Source organism: Medicago sativa, chromosome 7 (assembly GCF_051527215.1).
Source record: "Medicago sativa cultivar Bolivia chromosome 7, Bolivia_mono, whole genome shotgun sequence".
In the NCBI taxonomy this organism is placed as follows: Eukaryota; Viridiplantae; Streptophyta; class Magnoliopsida; order Fabales; family Fabaceae; genus Medicago; species Medicago sativa.
In genome coordinates this window covers 85,545,313-85,569,026 of record NC_140755.1, presented here as the reverse complement: position 1 = coordinate 85,569,026, position 23,714 = coordinate 85,545,313, and the positions used below count along the sequence as shown (strand labels likewise).

The window sequence follows — 23,714 nt, the reverse complement described above, 5'->3', positions numbered from 1 at the left end:
TTATCTCTTTACATTTTTTTCCAAATCAATTTATGGTGTGTATACTGTTGGAACAAAATGTGTTTAACAATGAACCTTAAAAAGTTTTGATGATAACAAGGTATTAAAAATTGTAAATTGGACTAGCTAATATTTGTTCAAGTGTACGGGACCATAATTATAAAGTTACATCATCATTGGTTACGAATGAGCAAATAAAGAGCAAAGGAAACAACAAAAATTTGAAGCTTGGACGCTCCGAAGGCAACTTGTTGCGAAGAGAAAAAAAAACGCTCCCGAAGTTAAGTCGCTTCGAAGTAAGGATAGTGCTCACGAAGTTAAGACGCTTCGAAGTAAGAATAGTGCTCTTGAAGACAAGAAGTCCGAAGTCATATCATCGAAGCTGCATCATCGGAAGGCTGCAGAAGTCATATCATCGAAGCCGCCTCATCGAAGCTATTTCACCGGAAAATTTGAATCTCAACCGGAATTGCAAAAGATTCAAGAATTGAAGAATTATCAATGCAAAAGTCATCTATTGGATTCGTAAACACAAACAAAGAATTAGTGGAATTTTGCAACGGTCATTTCAAAGGTGTTTGAAGGCTTGTGCTTGCAATTTGGACGAAAGCGTTGACATTGTACTTTGTACGAATTGTACAACCACGTTCTCCACTACTCGTTTTGTGTCCACGCTTCAAGACAAGAAAACGGCTCCGAATACGGTCTCGCGCATATATGTTCCTTTGGATAAGGAATGGATTTCAAATTGGTTCTTCATAGGACAACAACCAAATCGGGCAAAAGATCATTGGTGAAAGATCAAGCTTCAACAACGACTCTTTGGTGCCGACAATTTCACAACGTCTCTTTCACACCTTTATATAAAGGAGTGAAGACTTAGAGTTTTGGTAATGCAAGAACGCCGAACGAAAGACCCACAAGATTTTCACAAGTACCAAACCTCTCGCTGAAATTGTTCCGCATTCACTTAGAATTTACGTGTCTCAAAGTCATATCTTAGAAATTCTTAAGTCCATTGAGTCCGTATCGATTTGTATTGTGAGCACCTCGATTGTATATCAAGTGTTCAACCTTAAACAATTTTACGTGTAATTTTGTTTAGTTAGGAAGTCTCTTGCGGTTGTGCTTGAGCAGAAGTCTCTTAATTGTGTTCTTGAGCAAAGGAAGTCTCTAGCTTGTGTGCTTCGAGCAAAGGAAGTCTCTTGCTTGTGTGCTTGAGCATTTGTAATCGATATTACTCATAGTGAAATCTCCTTGGAAGTGCAAGGGGGACCGGACTACTTCCGGATTGTGGAAGGAACCAAGTATAATTGCTTTGTGTCGTTCTTCTTCTCTCTCTCTCTCTCTGTTTTATTCCGCCGCATTTAGATTACGTTTATCACTTCGAAGCCGTCTCACTTAGCTTCGATTAGTGTGTTCAGTTTTAGGAGAAACGAAGAATTTTTCAAAACACAATTCAACCCCTTCTTGTGTTTTTCTCACCTTCATATACAATTTAATTTTCTAGTAGCTTATAAATCTTTTGATGGATTGATTTATTGTTTGTTTTTGAAATTAGATGGATTGATTTTTTTCTTTCCACTATAATATATAATAATCTATTGATTAATTGATTTGTTTATTTATTTAACATTTCTATATATTCCTTAGTGTAAAACTTACATTAAAATGTCGATCTCATGTTTAGAGTGGGCATCCTCTAATAGCAAATTATGAAAAACATGTTTTAATTTCGATCCAACGGCTTTGACCTTACCATAGAAGAGAAAGCTACACTCACCGTTGGATGAATGTATCCCAGAACAAGCTCTGCCCTTTCTACCTTCTTCTTCTTCCTCCTCTCTGAAAAAGGAACAGGTAAAGAAAATGGTGGAGGAGAGAAGAAGAAGAAAACCTCTAATTCTATGTTCCACCAAAACTGCAATCAATTCCGTATTGAAATCTTCCAATTCTTCAATCAACGAGAATGAATTCCCTAACTACAATTTACCAGTTGGAATTCTTCGATTATCCAACAAATTACCTTCTTTTGATCACTCTGCGCTCATTGCTCTCTCCACTTCTCTTCTCAAAACACTCTCCATCACTTCTGGCTCACCGGTAATTCATTCCAATAACACCCTTTTTCTAAATTCTCAATTTTTGTTACTCTACTGAATCATCATTTTAGTTATTGAAATTGTAGTTATTGGATAATTTGGTATCAATATTTAGTCTTTCATCATTTAGACTCGGTGTAGATTGACTTATCTGACCTTATCTACTGGGATAAATATTTGTGAGACTGTTTGTCAGAGCTTAGGAAAACAACTTGCAACTTATATAAAAATAGTTTCACTTTATGGGCATGTTTGGATTGGCTTATTTTTGAGCTTATGAAAAATAATTCATGCAAATAAATAAGCTTTTATGTTAGTTCATAAGTTCTCAATCACTAACGAAAATTGTATCATCATAAGCTGTTTTTTCATAAACTACCTTGACAAGCTTATGAATAATACATAAAAGCTTATCTATTTGCATAAGTTGTTTTGCGTAAGCTAATAACTAAACCAATCCAAACGGGCTTTATATATGACAAGCAATTATCCTATAAGAGCTTAATTAAGTTGTTTATCAAAATAGGACTTTAAGATGACAGAAAGACTAAGTTGATGCGTTGTTTAAGTCATAGTAAGTGGGGAGTGTGTTTCCAACTTTCCATAAATTTGTTTAGTGCTTTCATTTATCTTTAGTTTATGATATAAGTTTATCATAGTTAATTGATTGATGGAGGAACGAAATTGATTGATATTCTTCAATTTTAAGGACGAATTTGTTATTTCGTAAATTTGGAGACTAATTTTGCAGAAACTTACAATTTTTAGTGCAAAACGATGACTTACTTGAGTTTTTGTTAAAATGTACTATTGATTTTGAATTTTCTCAGGTTCTGGTCAACAATGCTGAAATGAACACACAGAGGGTTGCAGTGGCCATTGCTCTTGACCCTCCAAGCAGTGACACCACTGCCCTTGATATAGATCACTCATCACCCTCTTCTTCTAGAATAATGCTTGTTTTTCCTTCTTGTGATTTCCCTCTCAATGGCCCCTTGTTAAATGGTGAAATTGCTTATTTGTCTCCTCTTCTGGCCTTTAATCTTAACTTGCACATTTCATGTTTGAAATCCATTATTCACAATGGCCAAGACGCTTTGTCGTCATATTTCAAGCCTCAGTGTCAAGTGGGTGATGAGGATGTAGCTAAAAGTATCGAGGATTCTGTCATTAATATAGAGTTAAAGCCTCTCGCTCAACCTCCCAGATTTGCCTCCCTTCTGAGAGTTGCTTTTGTGAAGATACCAGAATGTGGCATCCTTGATTCCATTAAACCAATTTCAGACGTTGAATCCAAAGAACGTCAAGACATGATTGACCTGGCATTGCAGAAGTACTTTGAAGTCGATAGATATTTGTCAAGCGGAGATGTTTTCGGAATTAACATTAGTTGGAACTGTAATTCCACGATTTGCATTCCTTGTAACCAAAAAACACAAAAGAAGAACGAAAACATTATCTGTTTTAAGGTATGTTTACCTCTTCTCTCTCATATTTTTTAACCTCAAGAAACTATATCAGGTTCTTTATTAGAGTGTAACTTATATCTTCAGGTCATTGCTATGGAACCATCAGATGAACCAGTTCTCCGTGTCAATAAAACCTTGACTGCTTTGGTGTTAGTAGGGAGCTCCCCATCTGCCCTTCCTCCGGATTTGTTAATTGCTGGACCAGAAGGGCCTGTGCCTTTGCAAAGGGACACGGTGAAGATCTTGGCTTCAATACTTGCACCAACTTTATGTCCATCTGCGCTTTCTTCCAAGTTTAGAGTTTCAGTGTTATTGTATGGCTTGGAAGGTGTGTTCTATATTGCATGGCTTTGTTTTCTAATGGAATTAATATTTTTTTTACATTCTTCATAATGGATCACCACTAGATGACCTTAGTTGTTGTTGTTGTTGTCGATGTTTATTTAAAATATGTATCCGTGGCTTGAAAATGTCAAATAAATGGTGTGTTTGGATTAGCATTGATTGTGCATATTTCCTGAACATAATTATGCAGGTTGTGGGAAAAGGACTGTTGTTAGATATGTTGCTCGTCGACTGGGCCTGCATGTGGTGGAATATAACTGTCATGAACTAATGGGATCCGATAGAACATCTGTTGCTCTAACTCAAGCGTTCAAAGCTGCTCAAAGGTAATATTTAGAATACCAGGAATGATAAGAAGTAACAACACGCATTATACCGAGAACTTTGTTCCTGCAAAATCTTTATTTCGGCATGGGTTGCATACTTAGCTAACAGAACAGGAACATATATTTCATTAATTTATCCACCTTACTTTTTCTCCCTATTAGTTCTTCTCTGCACTTAGATTTATCCACCTTCCTCAGTTTTTAACCTGGTTGTGTTTGGCTCTGAGAAATTTGAACATTCAATGTTTTGGATATGTTTTTCTTTCCAAACATCTAGTATGCTCATATGGGATTATATTGTTACAGATACTCGCCAACAATACTTCTACTTCGTCATTTTGAGGTTTTTCGAGATTCGCAATCACCTGAAGTTTCACAAAATGATCAAAGAGGAAATGCATCCGAAGTTGCATCAGTTATTAGGAGATTCACTGAGCCAGTTGGTGAACATGGTGATAGTAACTCCCTGGTGAAATCAAATGGTGAATTTGTAAGATTTAACGTAGTTGTAACTTTCTATTGCTATCACTATCGTTTGAACTATAAATTTTTTAATCACTCTTTGTTCTGGATATTACAAATGGTATATCTCACTGTAGTGTAAATCAAATAAAGAAATAAAACAAACAATTGAACACTAAAAGAAGCCAACAGGTAAGATAATATTAAGCAATAATAGCAATTTCTATTATTGTAAGGAAAAGTTGATGAAAAGGAATTAGCTACTGGGAACTCTAATAAATTGGGGAAATTTCTCTGCTGGAGATGCAAGCATATACAGTTAGCTATTTTTTTGTCTTTCCAAAGTTCCCTGTTGCATAAAATTTGACTATTTCTATCAGGAGTGAAGAATTATCTATCAATTGACATGCATTATACTTTAATAATGTTCTTGTTTTATTGCATATATACAAATCCATATATATGTCAAATATATCCTTTTCATTTGGCCTGTCAAGTAGTAAATCAAAATCAAGATTGGAAAAATCTCAGCAGTTATGTTTTCCTTTTGTTATTTTTTTAACTATAATTGCAAAGGTATTTACTACTACAGCATGCTGGTGTAGGTAGAGAAGAATTCTGAAAAGACAAGCGGGCATCAGGTCCTGTTGATTGCTGCTGCTGACAGTTCAGATGGTCTGCCTTCAAGCATCAGACGCTGCTTTAGCCACGAAATAAAGATGGGGCCTTTGACAGAAGAGCAAAGGGCTGAAATGCTGTTGCATTCACTGCAAAATGTTTATGGACTCCACTCTAATGTAAGTGTAGAATGGAACCTCCTCTTGTGTCTATACCTTCTTCTGTTGACTTTAAATAATTGCATTATGCTTCTTGCAGACTGATTTAGAGGGCTTTGTAAAAGAAATAGTTGGACAGACATCTGGTTTCATGCCCAGGGATATGTGTGCTTTAATTGCGGATGCTGGTGCCAACTTATTTCCTGGGAGCAATGTTGGAGTAGACAAAGATCAACCCGAAGACTCAGATAGTTCTCTTATTTCCGAGGTGACGGAGGACAACATTGAGTCAGAAGTTTCAGCTCGGAAACCTGGTAAAGAAGACTTGGTGAATGCTTTGGAACGATCAAAGAAAAGAAATGCGTCAGCATTGGGTACTCCAAAGGTAAATTAAGAAAACAGGATTTTGTGAAACTTTTCTCATTTATATTGAGTAGTGTTTAAAATCAAGATAATATACCATTCTTTTATTGTTGAAAAGTGTACACTATGTAATATGACTTGTGGGAGAAAAAGTTCTTCGATGCATGGTTTTCTTAAGCATGGATTTTTATGCAGGTTCCGAATGTAAAATGGGAAGATGTTGGCGGGCTTGAAGATGTCAAAAAATCAATCCTGGATACTGTTCAGGTGGGCTTCTTGTATGACATAACTTTACCGGCTGCCACTTTTCTCCTCTGATTTGGAAGTGCAGCTTCACACTTTTATTTGAAATTGTGCTTACTATAGCAGAAAACAGTGCCCCTCACGTCAACTTGAAAATAGTAAAAAGGAATTTGTGGTTATGTTTACATGGTCAACATTTCATAAGATATATTAGATTGTCAAATTTCATAAGCTGACCGAGTTGAATTACGTTTTAGTGTATACTCAGATTGAAGAGTGTAAGTAAAATAAGAAAGAAAGTGCTTTTGGAAAGTCAAAATTGAAATTTGAATGTACTTCACTCCTAAAGTTCAACATGGAAGCTGTCAACACTAATTTCTCCTAAAAAGAGATAGAATGGACTGTTTCTGCTATATTATCAAGTCTAAATCATGGATTATTCTACTTTATCATATCGCTTTTTCCTTTTTTAGAATAATCTCTAGTCTTATTTTTTTCTATATTTTAATATTTATCTAACTCAATCATATGCTACCCTGGAGATATTATTTATTTTCTGTAATTTCTGAATAACTGATTCACTCTGTATTTTGTATTTTAGTTGCCTCTCTTGCATAAAGATCTATTTGCATCTGGGTTACGCAAGCGGTCTGGTGTTCTTTTGTACGGTCCCCCTGGAACTGGCAAAGTAAGTTGTAAAGTACCTTTAAATGACAATCTTCTACCTCAGATTTCTTACTCTTTACTTGCAGAAGTTTTCTTGTCTCATTTTCTTTTTATTTATTTAATGTCAGACATTATTAGCAAAAGCTGTTGCTACAGAATGTTCCTTAAATTTTCTTAGTGTGAAGGGTCCTGAACTGATCAACATGTACATAGGAGAGTCTGAGAAGAATGTTCGAGACATTTTTCAGAAGGTATAATAACTTTTTATTTTTTTATTTTTTATTTTGATCTAAATATTTTCTTAAGTTCAATTGAATGTTTCTGCGTGTCTGTCTATTTTCTGTGAACTAAAAAGTTTAAGGAACAGAATTTGATAAAGTCAACTTTGATATAATTCACAGGCCAGATCAGCACGTCCATGTGTCATCTTCTTTGATGAACTTGATTCTCTTGCACCAGCTCGGGGAGCTTCTGGAGATTCTGGGGGTGTTATGGACAGAGTGGTTTCGCAGGTGATTTCCTTTTTTGCGCAAGACCATGATGTTTTAGACCTTTTCTTTGGACTTCCTAATCTGAAATATATTTCCTTTATTAGATGCTTGCAGAAATTGACGGCTTAAGTGATTCAACACAGGTTATTTTATCTTCTTCAATTTTTTTTCTCTCGTTTTAGTAAGATATATTATCCTATTTTGCTTCTAACAAGTGTTTACTTTGTTGGTGGCTTAATAGGATCTATTTATTATAGGTGCAAGTAATAGACCAGATTTGATAGACCCAGCCCTTCTTCGCCCTGGTCGTTTTGATAAACTGTTATATGTTGGAGTTGTCTCTGATGCAACTTACAGAGAGCGGTAAGCTGTCTGCTTTTCCGGTTCCCTTTGTGTTGAGGAGTTTCTATTGTTGATAGCATGGTACTGTGCACATCTCTCTCAGGGTATTGAAAGCTCTTACTAGAAAGTTCAAATTACATGAAGATGTTTCACTTTACACTATTGCAACAAAATGTCCGCCAAACTTCACTGGCGCAGACATGTATGCCTTGTGTGCAGATGCTTGGTTCCTTGCCGCAAAGCGCAGGGTAAGTCCAGCTAAGATCACTGGATCTGGCGATTACTTTGTGTGCATTTTCTTTGATATTAGGCTTATTATTGCATTTGAGATGATGGTGGACTGTCACTTTATAGAGGAAATAGTAGCCTGTATCTATGCATCCGCCATTGTGTGAATTAGAGAGACGGTACTTAACCTAATTCTTTTGTTCTAGGTTTTGAATGCAGAGCCAGAGTCCTCCAACCCGGATAATGAAGCAGACTCTGTTGTTGTTGAATACGATGATTTTGTCCAGGTAACTTGCAAATTGTATTTTTTATTGATAATTTAGGTTGCCCACTGATCAAACTCTGACACTACAGTAACTTCTCCATCCCAAGAGTTTTCTAGTATGTAATTATGTGATTCACATTTCCTCTAAATTTCAGGTCTTGGAAGAACTTCAGCCTTCCCTCTCTATGGCTGAGCTAAAGAAGTACGAGCTTCTTAGAGATCAGTTTGAAGGCACCTCTAAATGAACATCGGACTGATATACAATCTGCAACCTTACTCTTGCTGGTATACTAGGGAGTCAAGATTCTTAAAGTTACAGAAGCATGCAGTTGCATTGCACTCAATCAAATAATCTTGGCCATTAAAATGAAATTGGACGGCTTACAATTTCAACTTCACCATATCTGAATATAGAAGTTGCACAATCAATCAGATCGGACAATTGGAAGGCTAATAATTTCAACTTCACCGAACCTGAATATAAGTTGTGCAATCGATCAGATTGGACAGCTTACAATTTCAACTTCACAAAACCGGAATACAAGTTGTGCAATCAGATTGAACATTCGAGATTTCTAAATCCGTGACTGCGTGGAATCTGTTTCTTTTCTGTATATAGTAGGCTTCCAACCATGTAATAGAGCACAGCCAAAATAGATGTGTTAACAGCTTCTCATAACCTAATTATCATTATTATTTTTTTGGAAAATAAATTATGATGCATCATATATATTTTAGTGAAAACATTTTTGACAAAATTTTTAGGTTAGCGATGTTGTGCATGAAGTTGACAGTGAAAACATTTTGTAAGATCCCGCAAAAAAAAAAAAAAAAATTTTGTAAGTATATTTTTAGGTGATTTTGTACACAGATTAGCATTCGTCACACTGGTAGAAAATTTGGTTTTTCATTTTTTTTCTAGGTCTGAAAACTGTAGACACCTTGAGGTTATTTGGAATTCTTTTGAACGTAGTTTGTAGCAAAAGATTTGAGTCAAGAAACTTTGTAATGCCTTTATATCTTTCTTTTCAAACGCTCTTTTAATTATGTGGGAAATATCTCTGTGGAAGGTGAAGTTTATTGGAATTTCAAGAATGATATGATGAATGCGAACATGGCAATATTTGTTGAACATTGGCAAAAACAATATGCAAAGTGGAACAGCAACATCATTTGAATGTTATAAAAAGGATTAAAGAAATGTTACAAAAAATGTATACTTGAATCTTGTAAAAAGTATAAGAAAAATGTTACAAAAATATAAAATAACATGTTTTAAAAGGTGCAGAAAGTATGAGAAACTTTTTACCAAAATATATACAAGTATCATTTTTAAAATGTCACAAAGGAGTAAAAATATGTTACATACGAGAAAAATTAGTAAAAATTTCATGTTATCTTTTATATGTTAAAATGCTACTAAAACCCTTTAGCAACATGAACTTCATACTTAATTTAAAACAACACAGACCTTATTCAAATTTGCCGAAGATCATCAATGTTACAGACTTACAGTGGAAGAGTGACTATCAAAAGATTATCAAATATCAATAATTAGCTACTTTATAAGGAGTGTTTCTAGTTATCATACTAATAACAATAACGTTTTAAAATAATATCTAATTTTCAATGTCTCTTCTTCCAAAAATGCTTTAAATAACACAATTGATCTCTCTGGCTGAGAAAGGGAAGCTACATGAGATGCTTGTGTCCATCCTCCTGCTACCTGAAATAAAGGTTGAGTTTAAAGGCAATTCATATATGCATTATGACATTTCTATTCAAGACGAGTTGTGCTCTAAGTATTAACCTGTCTTTCTTGATAGTCATAATGGAAAACTCTATTGGAAAATGTCAATAGTATTAGCAAGTATAGGGAAAATAGAAACACAAGGAAAAAAATGAAGTTGATAAAGAATAATAAACTGGGAAATTAGTTTCAAGATTTCTAAACAAAGGATTTTACAATAAAGCTTGTGATACATATATACAAATTTGTTGGTATTTTAAAATTCATTGATAGTTTATGATTTTACATTCATGCTTTAGTATGTTTAAGATGATCACCTAAGGCAAGGTTATCGGTGGAGAATTGGAAATGGATCACATATCAATGTATGGTAAGAGCCTTGGATTCGCAACTAAGCAAATCATAGACCTAGTACACCAATGCAGGACAGGTTGGCAGCCTTAACAGCAAATGACCTCATCGATGAAAACACTAGAAGTTGGAACCTAAACATGCAGTCAGCAATATTCAATGAGCACGGTATTATAAGCATCTCAAGAATCCCTCTCTCCGATACACAGCCACTGATCAACGCATTTGGAATCTACACGGTAAAAACCACATATAGTCTCAACATGAAGCACTTCACTGTCTCGACAGCTTTAACAATGCCGGGAGACTGAAATTTCCAGTGGAATCTAAAGCTACCTCCTAAAATCAAGATCTTCCTTTGGAGGCTAGGCGACGATGTGCTTCTAACGAAACACCAATTACCCAATAAGGCGTCCTTTGTCCACTCATGTGTGCTCGTTGTAACAACTAGCCCCCTTATGTTCTAATGTGAAGTTACAAAATCTGTTTGGGAGAAAATTAAGTACTGGCAGATTTTTGAACCTGTGCTTGCAGCAGACGAAGATTCGAGCATTGTGTTTCTAAACCTGTTGGAACTCTTAATTTCTAAAAGATCAACAAATGTTCTCTATGTGCTTAAGGAGGTTGTGGAAATCAAAGAATGAATGTTGCTGGAATAATACTCAAGAGAATGCTTCACATATCATCTATCTATCGAGCAACAGCAGTATTACAAGATTGGAGCTGAGCAAACTTGAGGAATGCACATCAGCATTAAGCCGACGGCATGAACAATACAGTAGAGTCCCAGTGGCACAGACCAGATCCGGGTTGCTTAAAATGCAACATAGACGGCGCCTTTTACCAGCAGCAACAGAAATTTGGCTGTGCTTCAGTGATGCATGACTGAAACGGCAGTCTTAGTATGGCCCTAACATCATGGACTTTGAGTTTATTCGGAAGTTCACCAAGGAAAGGGTATGGGACTGACTGCTATATGCTTTGCAGTGGTTGCTATTGAGATAGATTGAAAAATTGCAGTGGATGCCATCCATAGCAGTAAGATTGATCTCGTGGTTCATCATTTAGCGAGAGCAGCTGTTTTCTATGTTAGTCCACACCTTTTTTATGATCCTCCTGTAATGATTGAACATTTTTTTATGAATGATATAATCTAGATTGGCTTTTGCTCCAAAAAAGGCATTCTTATCTACATGTAATTAGCTAATAAATGCGTTGAATTTTGCTGGATCAAGTTCATATTGTAAAAGGTACCATGACTCGAGCAAGTATTGTGAATGACATATCATAACAAAAGGACACTAAGCAAAAAAATTGTCAATTAGATCAACATATATAGTCTTATTATTACCCTAACCTTAGATGATGCAATGTTTGTTAAGGTTGCTATGTAATGCAAACATCTTAAGTAAATTTTGTGCATCTGTAAAACAGTCAAATTTGAAGCACTAAAACTAACGAGAAGAGCTCTGGTCTTGAGTTGAGTTGAGATCAGTATTTAACTCCGTAAGAGGATTCCCTATCTATCTCCAAATATCAACATAGAAACCAGTTATTATGCTATTCAATAAACATAAGCTTTCTCATGTTTTCTAACCAAGATTTGCAAATGCTCTCTGTTACGCTTATTGATGCATCACAGCAATGATTTTGCACTAAGTTCAGTTGAACAAACTTTGTTTTAAAGCTGAAATGGCTTCAAGAGTCAAAAGCATTTGCATAAGCAAGTATTAGTGTATTACTACCACACAACACAACAGAAACAAGTTTTTAGTCCCACATCGTTTGAAACAAGACAAACTCAAGTGTTTATAAAAGACACGCGTGAAGCATTGGTCACGACCTTACTTGAACAGGATCTGTTCTATAGGATCGTACTACTGTGTCCTTGATTTCTAAGGAGACAGGAACATACGTCTGGATGATGAACGAAGACCGTGCGATCAGAGCGTGATTAACGGCTGAGATGATTCTCATGTTGAGACATCATCTTGTGCTGTAGATGGTCGTTCTCAGGCACACGCTGCCTGGGGTGGTCTCACGGTGATCTTACAGACCCATTACTTTTTTTTTTTTAGTCTGGATGATGAACGAAGACCGTGCGATCAGAGCGTGATTAACGGCTGAGATGATTCTCATGTTGAGACATCATCTTTGTGCTGTAGATGATCGTTCTCAGCCACACGCTGCCTGGGGTGGTCGCACGGTGCTCTTACAGACCCATTACTTTTTTTTTTTTTAAAAAACTATGTTTATCAACAGGTCCCAAACAAAATTCTTAAACCAATTAAAATCTGTTTTGTTTTTTTCTCACACATGAAAACCCAGGATTTATTTTTTGTTTGGGAAAAAGACAAGAAGGGGATTTTTTGAATGACATTGTTTACCTTAAACTCCAAAGGACAGTAATCTGGACAAGAGAAAGTGAAAATGTTGCATGTGCTTGACCTTGAGTCCCCCAACTCTCTATCATGCATGATCCATGAAAGCTTCAAGCTCTTTGTCCTTTACAGTGATCACCTAGTTTGTTTGTAAAACTGAGAAAGTGGAAACAGTAAAAGGGAGTATGGTTCCATTTTTCGGTTCAGTAAAAGTGATTTTGCTACTTGAGTTGAGGTTCATCATGGCATTTGAGACGACTATGTAGTGGTACAAGAGTTGCCACGTAACAACTTCAAGGGTAGAAAAGTTAACCCTTTTTAATTACCCTTTTGTTTTTGGGTACATAACTACCTATTTATACTTATGAAGAAAAAACAAAGAAAATAATATTTTTATTCCTATGTCATTTTTTAATTTCAAAACTAATTCATTTTATTTATAATTAACGATGCCACACTACAAATTTGGGTTTATTAAATAAGAGATTTTTACATTGAAAGACAAGGTCTCCAAATTCATTTGGAGCAATCTTTATGGAAGAAATAGCATCATATAGAGTTTTTGTTTTTGGTCAAAATAATCTGATTTTCCAAGCAATAATAGTCTCGTAGAAAAATTAGGGTTGAAAATTAGGATTTTTCATTCTAGTTGAAAAATTATATGTTGATGAAAAGGATGGATTTAGGAATTAGGTTTGAATCTTGATTTTGAGTAGTGGGTCATGGGTCAAAAGATTTTTTTTAAAATTTTTTAGAAAAAAATTGATAATTTTATAATTGATGATAGTGTTATTTATGCAATTGATTACATAGGTAAATGTAAAAAAATTTAAAAATAGACATTGGTTAAAAAACAAAATTACATATACGGTTCCTTATCTTGTCAAAAAAAGAAAATATGGTTCCTTATTTTAAGTAACATTTTAGTTCTTTATTTTTTTTCCGAGTTTGATCATTTCCGTTAACATTGTTATCCATTTTTACTAAAAAAAAATATCAAAAACCCAAAAATTTCATCAAAAAAGCCAAACCATCCAAAACCCATAAACTCATATTGTTCTTCCAACAACAACATCAAAACCTCAAATTAAAATACTCATATTTTTTATAGCAAAAAATAATTTGAATTTTTAAGTTGTTGGGTTTACACCATGTGAGATGCACCATACTTTGCTCTTATGAAAGTGAAACTGATCATTCTCTCCATTCATCCAAATGGCACAGATCAATTCTGGGTTACTTAAAATGCAATATGGACGGCGCCTTTTTCCAGCAGCAACAGAAAGTTGGCTGTGCTTCAGTGATACACAACCGTGACAGCAGTTTTTGCATGGCCCAGACATCACGGACTGCATGTGCATTGCAGTGGTTGCTATTGAGATTGATTGTAAAATTGTAGTGGATACCGTCCATAGCAGAAATATTGCTGTATCAGAATTTGAGATACTTATTTCCCTTTGAAACCAAATTTTATCCCACCACCCGAACTATAAAGTGCTGCTTGCTATGAGATTACGAATATGGTGGCTCATCATTTAGCGAGAGCATCTGTTTTCTATGTTAGTCCCCGCCTTTTTTATAATGCTCCTGTAATGATTGAACAATTCTCTATGAATGATATAAACTAGATTGGCTTTTGCTAACAAAAATGTATTCATATCTACGGCATGTAATTAATTAATATATGCACTAAATTTGTTTCGATCAACTTCATTGTAAAAGGTACAATGAGCGAATGTTGTAAATAAGTTAAAGTACTTGTGAAACTCAAGAAGTAGACAATACCAATACAAGTGAGTTCCAATAAAGTATTTACGTTTACTTTTCTTTCCTTCAAATCAGTATCATAGTTTTGTTTTAATCAAGTTAAGACATCGATCGTTTCTCTTCCAATTCCAAAACTTTTAACACACACACACACACTAAAAAACTAGTGTGCTGTATAATGAGCACTTAATAACAACAACCAAGCCTTATCCCACTAAGTGGAGTCGGATACATGGAACAAATTACGCCATAATGTTCTATCCGAAACTATATTTGGATCCAACTCATTAGCATATAAATCTTTCCTAATAGTTTCTCTTATAGTTTTTCTAGGTTAAAATTAAAACAAGAACACTAAGCAAAAAAAATTGTGAATTAGATCAACATATATAGTCTTATTGTTACCCAAACCTTAGCTGATACAATGTTTGTATAGGTTGCTAGTGCAACATAGGCAAAACAAGCATGAAAATTCAGTCATATATATTTACAAAGTAATGCACACATCTTGAGAAAATTATCTATATACTTTAAGTTGTGCATTAGTAAAAAAGTAAATAGAAGGTTACAACTACGTTAAATCTTACAAATTCACCGTTTGATTTCACCAGGGAGTTACTATCACTATGTTCACCAACTGGCTCAGTGAATCTCCTAATAACTGATGCAACTTCAGATGTATTTCCTCTTTGATCATTTTGTGAAACTTCAGGTGATTGCGAATCTCGAAAAACCTCAAAATGACTAAGTAGAAGTATTATTGGAGAGTATCTGTAACAATATAATCCCATATGAGCATACTAGAAGTTTGGACAGAAAAACATATCCAAAACATTGAACATTTAAATTTCTCATAGCCAAACACAATCAGGTGAAAAACTGAGGAAGGTGGATAAATCTAAGTGCAGAGAAGAACTACTGAGGAGAAAAAAGAAGGTAGTAAATTAATGAAATATATGTTCCTGTCCTGATAGCTAAGTATGTGCGCTGACCCGTGCCGAAATAATTTTTTTGCAGGAACAAAGTTCTCGGTATAATGTGTGTTCTAACTTCTTATCATTCCTAGTATTCTAAATGTTACCTTTGAGCAGCCTTGAAAGCTTGAGCTAGAGCAACAGATGTTCTACCGGAGCCCATTAGATCATGACAGTTATATTCCACCACATGCAGGCCCAGTCGACGAGCAACATATCTAACAACAGTCCTTTTCCCACAACCTGCGTAATTATGTTCAGGAAATATGCACAATCAATGCCAATCCAAACACACCATATATTTGACATTTTCAAGCCGCGAATACATATTTTAAATAAACTGCAACAACAACAGCAACTACGGATACCTAGTGGTGATCCATTATGAAGAATGTGAAGAAAAAATAAATAAATACCAATTCTATTAGAAAACAAAGCCAGGCAATATAGAACACACCTTCCCAGCAATATAATAACACTGAAACTTTAAACTTGGAAGAGAGGGCAGATGGACATAAAGTCGGTGCGAGTATTGAAGCCAAGATCTTCACTGTGTCTATTTGCAAAGGTACAGGCCCTTCTGGTCCAGTAGTTAACAAATCTGGAGGAAGGGCGGATGGGCAACTCCCTGCTAACACCAAAGCGGTTAAGGTTTTATTGACACGAAGAACTGGTTCATCTGATGGTTCCATAGCAATGACCTGAAGATATAAGTTACACTCTAACAAAGAACCTGATACAGTTTCTTGAGGTTTAAAAATATGAGAGAGAAGAGATAAAGATACCTTAAAGCAGATAATGTTTTCGTTCTTTTGTGTTTTTTGGTTACAAGGAATGCAAATACTGGAATTACAGTTCCAACTAATGCTAATTCCAAAAACATCCCCGCTTGACAAATATCTGTCAATTTCAAAGTACTTCTGCAATGCCAAGTCAATCATGTCTTGCCGTTCTTTGGATTCAACTTCTGAAATTGGTTTAATGGAATCAAGGATGCCACATTCTGGTATCTTCACAAAAGCAACCCTCAGAAGGGAGGCAAATCTGGGAGGTTGAGCGAGAGGCTTTAACTCTTATTAATGTCAGAGTCCTCGATGCTTTTAGCTGCATCCTCATCACCCACTTGACATTGAGGTTTGAAATAAGATGACAAAGCATTTTGGCCGTTGTGGATAATGGATTTCAAACATGAAATGTGCAAGTTAAGATTAAAGGCCAAAAGAGGAGACAAATAAGCAATTTCACCATTTAACAAGGGGCCATTGAGAGGGAAATCACAAGAAGGAAAAACAAGCATTATTCTAGAAGAAGCGGGTGGTGAGTGATCTATATCAAGGGTAGTGGTGTCGCTGCTTGGAGGGTCAAGAGGAATGGCCACTGCAACCCTCTGTGTGTTCATTTCACTTTCAGCATTCTTGACCAGAACCTGAGAAAATTCAAAATCAATACATTTTAACAAAAACTCGAGCAAGTCCTCATTTTGCACTAAAAAATCATAAGTGTCTGCAAAATTTGTGTCCAAATTTACGAAATAACAAATTAGTCCTTAAAATTGAAGAATATCGATCAATTAGTTATGATGAACCTATATCATAAACTAAAGATAAACAAAAGCACTAAACAAATTTATGGAAACACACTCCCACTAAATAAGCTTATATATAGCCTGTTTGGATTGGCTTATTTTTTAGCTTACGCAAAAAAGCTTATGCAAATAAATAAGCTTTTATCTATTATTATACATAAGTTTGTCAAGCTAGTTTATAAAAAAAAAAAAAAACAGCTTATGAAGATACACTTTTCGTTAGTGAGAAATTATGAACTAACATAAAAGCTTTGCATAAGCTATTTTTCATAAGCTCAAAAATAAGTCAATTCAAACGTGCCCATAAAGTCAAACTATTTTTATATAAGTTGCAAGTTGTTTTCCTAAGCTCTACAAACAGTCTCACAAGTATTTATCCCAGTAGATAAGCAGATAAGTCAATCTACACCGAGTATAAATGATGAAAGACTAAATTTTGATACCAAATTATTCTATGACTACAATTCCAATAACTAAAATGGTGATTCCTCAGTGTAAAAAAATTGAGAATTTAGAAAAGAGAGTGTTATTGGAATGAATTACCGGTGAACCAGAAGTGATGGAGAGTGTTTTGAGAAGAGAAGTAGAGAGAGCAATGAGTGCAGAGTGAACAAAAGAAGGAAATTTATTGGAGAATCGAAGAATTCCAACTGGTAAATTGTAGTTAGGGAATTCATTCTCATTGATTGAAGAATTTGAAGATTTCAATACGGAATTGATGAGATTTTTGGTGGAACATAGAATTAGAGGTTTTCTTCTTCTCTCCACCATTTTCTTCACCTGTTCCTTTTTCAGAGAGAAAGAAGAAGAAGAAGAAGAAGATAGCAATGTCGGAGCTTGTTCTGGGACACATTCATCCAAGATAGCAATGGCGGACCTTTCTCAGCCCCTATGAACACAATGTTTAGCATTAACAAAAAACAACTTAAGTAACAGCAACATCAGCACAAAGACATAGCAATCCAACAACAGCATCAGGAGGATGACTACATCGGTATTAACACCATTAAAATACATTAATGTCCGCAGCAACAAAGACAATAGCATCAACAGAACATTAAACATCAAATCAGCAGAACAAGAGCACAAATTGCAACACCAGTAGCAGAAAGCCAGCAAGCAGTATATGATCAGTCCCTTTTTCTCCAGCCCATGAACATCAAAAAAGGCAGTTGGAATATAGGCATTAAACAATATAAATATAAAAAGCTACAGCATCAAAAGAAAACCAGCAATAGCTACACAAATCCCTTCCATATTCATTCCGTCACATATGACCACGAGCCTCCTTTTTTGTGTGCATGTCTTTCAAAATTCTAATCAATTTCAATAATAGCCGAGTACCAGCTTCGCCTGTACCAGCAAAAAGAATAAACCAAACACAAGAGAAACCAGCAATAGCAAAAACCTAATCAATTTCAATATCCGGCCCTTCCTTATTTCATTTGAACAGGATGTGATCGGAGATAAAACTGGCCCTTATTTCCAATCTTAATTTTATAGTACTCAATAAATGTGTTAAATATGTACAATTCTATGATGTCAAGCTCTATCTAAATAATACATTGTGTTCTCTTCCTTCCAATCTTAATTTTATAGTACTCAATAAATGTGTTAAATATGTACAATTCTATGATGTCAAGCTATATCTAAATAATACATTGTGTTCTCTTCCTTAAAAGTTAACACTCGTTGTAGCTTTGAAGAAACTTAAAGTTGTTGAAAAAAAGTTTTTGTGAGAATGCCTCATAGACTTTTGATCAATGCATATATGTTGGTTGTGATACGGAAAAATCTTTTCAAGTTCCCATAAATTAGTAACTTTTACCGGTAATCACCGCATGAGCAAATCCCATCTTTAAAATGATGGAAACGGTTTGAGTCCCTCACAATGATTTCCCTCTCACTAATTCTAGATATATACTTGGTTGCATTATGACAATCGCCGCAAACACGCAAGTTTTTAAATATCCTAATGGGACTTCTTGGTGGGGTACTGATAATTCCAAATGCAATGGCCAATCTCTCACTATGACTATTCAAAATCTGCTCTTTTTCATCCTCCTCAACATCTTGATAGACAAAACTATAATCCGGAACATAGCCAAGGCTCTTCATTTTGGCACTCAAAACCTTTAATTCCTTGTATATCTCTGTATATTTTGGATGACTTTGGTTCCCAGTATAAAAGACTTCAGCTTTACTGCCAACTACAACAGAGCTCCACCCAGGTGTTTTTCTCAACCCTCGATCTCTGGCCAACGATCTTACTTTAATCACTCCTTCCCATTTTTTGGTATTTGCATAGATATTTGACAACAAAACATAATAGCCAACATTCTCCGAATCAACTTCCAATAAGCGATCTGAAGCTATTGTACCCAATTCTGAATTTCCATGTATTTTACAAGCAGAGAGAAGAGCACCCCAGATGGATGCATCTGGTTGTATAGGCATATTGCTCACTAATTCATACGCCTTTTCCAAATACCCAGCTCTGCCAAGCAAATCCACCATGCAGCCATAGTGTTTCAAACTAGGCTTGATCCCATACTCTTTCTGCATAATATCAAAGCACTTTTGGCCCTCACCAACCAAACCTGAATGGCTACAAGCTGACAACAAAGATACAAAGGTAATATGATCTGCCTTTACCCTTTCAGCTAGCATATCTTTGAAAAGTTGCAGAGCTTCTTCTCCACGACCGTGAATCCCCAGAGAAGCTATTATGGCATTCCAAGGAACTGAAGTATCCCGTGGGATTTCGTAAAATAAGGACATTGCATCTTCTAACCTCCCACATTTTCCATAGAGGTCAATTAGGCAGGTAGCTACAAAGACATCCAAGTAGAGTGAGTTTTTTATTAGTTTCGCATGAATTTTCATCCCTTGCTGCAAAGCTCCAACATGGGAATATGCTGGGATAATGCTCACCCAAGTCCCTTGATTTGGGATTGTATCTCGACACTCTTCCATCATGTTGTAAGCGTCAATTGCCTCACTTGCAAGACCATTTTGAGTATAACCTGTGACCAATGTGTTCCATGAAATTGTATCTTTTCTTGGAAGCTGATCAAAAACTGTATGTGCACAATTCATATATCCCAATTTCGCGTACATATTTACAAGTGCATTTCCAATCACGACATCCTTATCGAGCCATTCACGCCTTATAACAAATCCATGAATAGATCTGCTAATCCTTTGATCACTTAACTGACTGAAAATTGACGTCAAACTCACAACCGTCAACAAATCAGGCCGTATTCCACCCAATTGCATCCCTTTAAAGAATCTTAGTGCAGTACTTGGATCATTATTCTGCTCATACGCAGCAATTATAGAATTCCAAGATACCAAATCCCTCACTTCCATTTGATCAAAAACCATTTGTGCATCCTGCAACCTACCAAACTTCGAATACATATTAATCAAAGCATTTGAAACAAAAACATCACCATCGAACCCATGCTTCAACACATGCAAATGAATCAACACCCCGTTAACAACATCATCCGATTGTGCACACACAGGAAGTATGCTCGCCACCGTAACCGTATCCATCTTCACCCCCTCATCTTTCATCCTATTCAAAACACCTAAAGCCCCCGCTGCATTTCCATTCTGACAAAACCCCGATATCATTGCATTCCAAGAACCCACATCTTTGACCGGCATATCAACAAACACCTTATGTGCAACTTCTAAAACACCAAACCTTGAATACAAATGAACCAATGAAGCAGCAACAAATACATCATCCTGAAAACCCATCTTAAAAACACAACAATGCACTTTCTTGCCGTCAACAAGACTTACACAAGCTTTCAATATAGGAGGAAAAGTATAAAAATCGGGTCGTAAATGACCACCACCACACATTGAAAACAATTGATTGACACAATTCATAGCTTCATGGTATTTTCCAAATCGAACATAAGCAGATATAATTGAATTCCAGGAAAAGATATTCTTTTTGTGAATAAAATCAAATGTGGAACGTGATAATGAAATATCACCATGAGTAACATACAAATTAATAAGCTTTGTTGATAAAACAATGTCTTGAGATTTTCCAAATACCAGAAGAAGAGCATGAAGCTTCTTGGTAGCATTAAGATTGACGCAGGAGTTGAATAAAGCATTGAAATCAGCATCTTTTTGTAGAGAAGTTGTAGCTGATTTGTAAACCTTAGAAGCTGATTTGAGAAGAGAAAGCATTGGTGGCCGGAAATCGACCAACTTTAAAGGTAATATAACGACTTGGTGCGACGTAAATTTGAGAAAAAGGGGTTCAGTTAAAATGATTCAATTTGGTTGGAAGAGCGTAGCGTTTTAGAGTTAGAGATAGAAATTGAAGTGAATAATACCAGTTCTGCATTTTCACAATTTAAGGCACATTGGGAGTCCTTAAAATACAAAAGTGTGTCTTAAATAAATACTAAAAGAAATTGCGAGTCTATGGCTGGAGTGGAGCATCTCTTCACACTGGTGGGTCAATTCCTCATCGTTTGCATTGGAAGCGAATGGTATGGTATTATTATCATTTGTATTTAGTTTTCAAATTTAATAACATTATTATCTCTGTCAAAAAACAAAAAGTCCTTATTATCAATTACTTAAGTTCTGAAAATATTGCCAAATAGTGTGTGAGGATGGTTGTAAAGGTTTTGGTTTTGGTCCATAAGGTCCAGTTACAAAAGTGTATGTGACAAACATAGAATGATGTGGCAGCGTGTGATGCGGCCAAGTTTTGGTCCATACGGTCAGTTACAAAAGTGTATGTGACAAACAAAGAATGATGTGGCAGGCGTGTGATGCGGCAAAGGACGTTGATGTATCGTTTTAGATGTTGAGTTACGATTTAAAGAGACCAAAACCGAAAAAAAAATGATCATCTATTTCCATATAAAATCAAATGTAGAGAACACGAAGCAAGATGTTAAGACACGAAATAATAAGAGAGGCGCAACGGTGAGGGCAAAATAATATTTCTATTTCCTAAATACGATAGGTTGTTTACGAATCGGCCTAGATTTAGGATAGAAATCACAAGGGAATAACTAAATAGGATTTGTAAATGGTCATATTTTATTGGTGCATCGAAACATAAACATATGATTAAAATATGATATATAATGTATTAGAAACTCTCATCAATAGTCAAACCGAATATGATCCAACTATCATATTACATCTAGTTATCATATCATATTTCTCATCCTTACCACCAAATATTACTATCATCAAGCTCATTGAATAGTGCATTCACACTCCACATTTAGAGTCTATGGAAGAGTCGGAACGCAAAGCTTCTAGAAACCTCTAACACCACACCGGCATCCATTGTTACTCGAGCAAAAAACACACTTAATGAGTGGAGTTGCATGCAAAGAGCAAGGTTACCATTACAAGAAGCTGAAGTCTTTCGTAATTGGAGCAAACCCCTAGCCGGTATGATTAAATGTAATGTGGACGCCGTTGCTTTCAACAATAACGCCATCAAGGGATACAATATGGGTGTGTTTGTTATATGGATGAAAAAATAAAGCATTGGAATGAACTTTTCCAGGAATACAATAATGAAAATTATATTCCTACGAATTTTTTAGAAAGTATTTGTTTACCATTTTAAACCCTTGGGATTTTTGTCAAAATATAAATTGTTTTTTAATTAAAAAAAAAGAAAGAAAAATCATTAGCTACACTTTTAAGTCATCGTGGGAAGATTAAATGGTAAAATAGGGGTATTAGTTGGTTATATAGTAGAACGTGGGTTTTTGCTAAAAAAATAGTAGAACGTGGGTTATCATTCCTAGGAATTCAATTTTCCCAAACCTTTTTCATGGGAATAAAAATAGCTAAACTTTAGGTAGAATAAATTCTGGGTATTATTCATTCTGGATATATCATTTATGTTCCTTTTTACCAAACACGGTAATGTTTTATTCTCATTCTCTATTCCCGGGAATGCATTTTTTATCTCCCAAACAAACGCCCCCTATGTGTTTTAAAGATTCCACGGGAGACTATTATTGCTTGAAAAATCATATTATTTTTACTCATCGACCACGGTTCTAGAAGAAGTGAAACCACGAGGCTTATCAAAGTGGTCATATCAAACGGAATGCACGTTGTTTTGTTTGAAACAAATTGCAAAACTCTATTCACAAAAAGAAATTGCGAGTCTATGGCTGGCTGGAGTGGAGCATCTCTTCACACTGGTGGGTCAATTCCTCATCGTTTGCATTGGAAGCGAATGGTATGGTATTATTATCATTTGTATTTAGTTTTCAAATTTAATAACATTAACAAGTCCTTATTATCAATTACTTAAGTTCTGAAAATATTGCCAAATAGTGTGTGAGGATGGTTATAAAGGTTTTGGTTTTGGTCCATACGGTCACTTACAAAAGTGTATGTGACAAACATAGAATGATGTGGCAGCGTGTGATGCGGCCAAGTTTTGGTCCATACGGTCGATTACAAAAGTGTATGTGACAAACAAAGAATGATGTGGCGGCGTGTGATGCGGCAAAGGACGTTGATGTATCGTTTTAGATGTTGAGTTACAAAGAATGATGTGGCGGCGTGTGATGTGGGAAGATTAAATGGTAAAATAGGGGGTATTAGTTGGTTATATAGTAGAACGTGGGTTTTTGCTAAAAAAATCGTTTTAGATGTTGAGTTACAAAGAATGATGTGGCAGCGTGTGATGTGGGAAGATTAAATGGTAAAATAGGGGGTATTAGTTGGTTATATAGTAGAACGTGGGTTTTTGCTAAAAAAATCGTTTTAGATGTTGAGTTACAAAGAATGATGTGGCGG

At 35.5% G+C, this 23,714-nt stretch overlaps 2 protein-coding genes, 1 long non-coding RNA gene and 1 other non-coding gene across 4 annotated transcripts; 2 read left to right on the top strand and 2 right to left on the bottom strand.

Moving 5' to 3' along the window:
- The first annotated feature begins 1,862 nt into the window (after positions 1-1,862).
- Positions 1,863-8,822, top strand: PEX6 (peroxin 6). The gene is made up of 16 exons (XM_085729725.1): positions 1,863-2,103; positions 2,933-3,571; positions 3,656-3,899; positions 4,107-4,242; positions 4,549-4,732; positions 5,310-5,501; positions 5,581-5,865; positions 6,039-6,110; positions 6,688-6,774; positions 6,881-7,003; positions 7,154-7,264; positions 7,348-7,386; positions 7,485-7,606; positions 7,689-7,833; positions 8,020-8,100; positions 8,234-8,822. The coding sequence occupies exons 1-16, from the start codon at positions 1,870-1,872 to the stop codon at positions 8,321-8,323; spliced, it is 2,784 nt and encodes a 927-aa protein (XP_085585851.1). The 5' UTR covers positions 1,863-1,869; the 3' UTR covers positions 8,324-8,822.
- Positions 8,823-9,985: 1,163 nt separating this feature from the next.
- On the bottom strand, positions 9,986-12,888 carry LOC146909580 (uncharacterized). The gene is made up of 2 exons (XR_015020345.1): positions 12,567-12,888; positions 9,986-11,295 (listed from the first exon to the last, which is right to left on the bottom strand). It is a non-coding gene; the product is annotated as an uncharacterized LOC146909580 (long non-coding RNA).
- Positions 12,018-12,237, top strand: LOC146909581 (small nucleolar RNA U3). Its single transcript, XR_015020737.1, has one exon. It is a non-coding gene; the product is annotated as a small nucleolar RNA U3 (small nucleolar RNA).
- Positions 12,889-14,695: 1,807 nt separating the features above from the next.
- Positions 14,696-21,258, bottom strand: LOC146909579 (pentatricopeptide repeat-containing protein At4g33990-like). Its single transcript, XM_085729724.1, is given in 7 exon segments — positions 14,696-15,098; positions 15,409-15,544; positions 15,759-16,034; positions 16,088-16,178; positions 16,180-16,376; positions 16,379-16,405; positions 18,725-21,258. Coding segments are annotated over 7 exon segments (3,339 nt in total). The 5' UTR covers positions 21,108-21,258; the 3' UTR covers positions 14,696-14,869.
- Between the last annotated feature and the right edge of the window lie 2,456 nt (positions 21,259-23,714).

Bases quoted from the DNA above. Each gene is read 5' to 3' on its own strand.
- PEX6 (XM_085729725.1), top strand. From the start codon at position 1,870: ATGGTGGAGGAGAGAAGAAGAAGAAAACCTCTAATTCTATGTTCCACC. The intron at 3,900-4,106 runs GTGTGTTCTATA...ATAATTATGCAG, and splicing joins GTTATTGTATGGCTTGGAAG to GTTGTGGGAAAAGGACTGTT. The intron at 7,265-7,347 runs GTGATTTCCTTT...TTCCTTTATTAG, and splicing joins TGGACAGAGTGGTTTCGCAG to ATGCTTGCAGAAATTGACGG.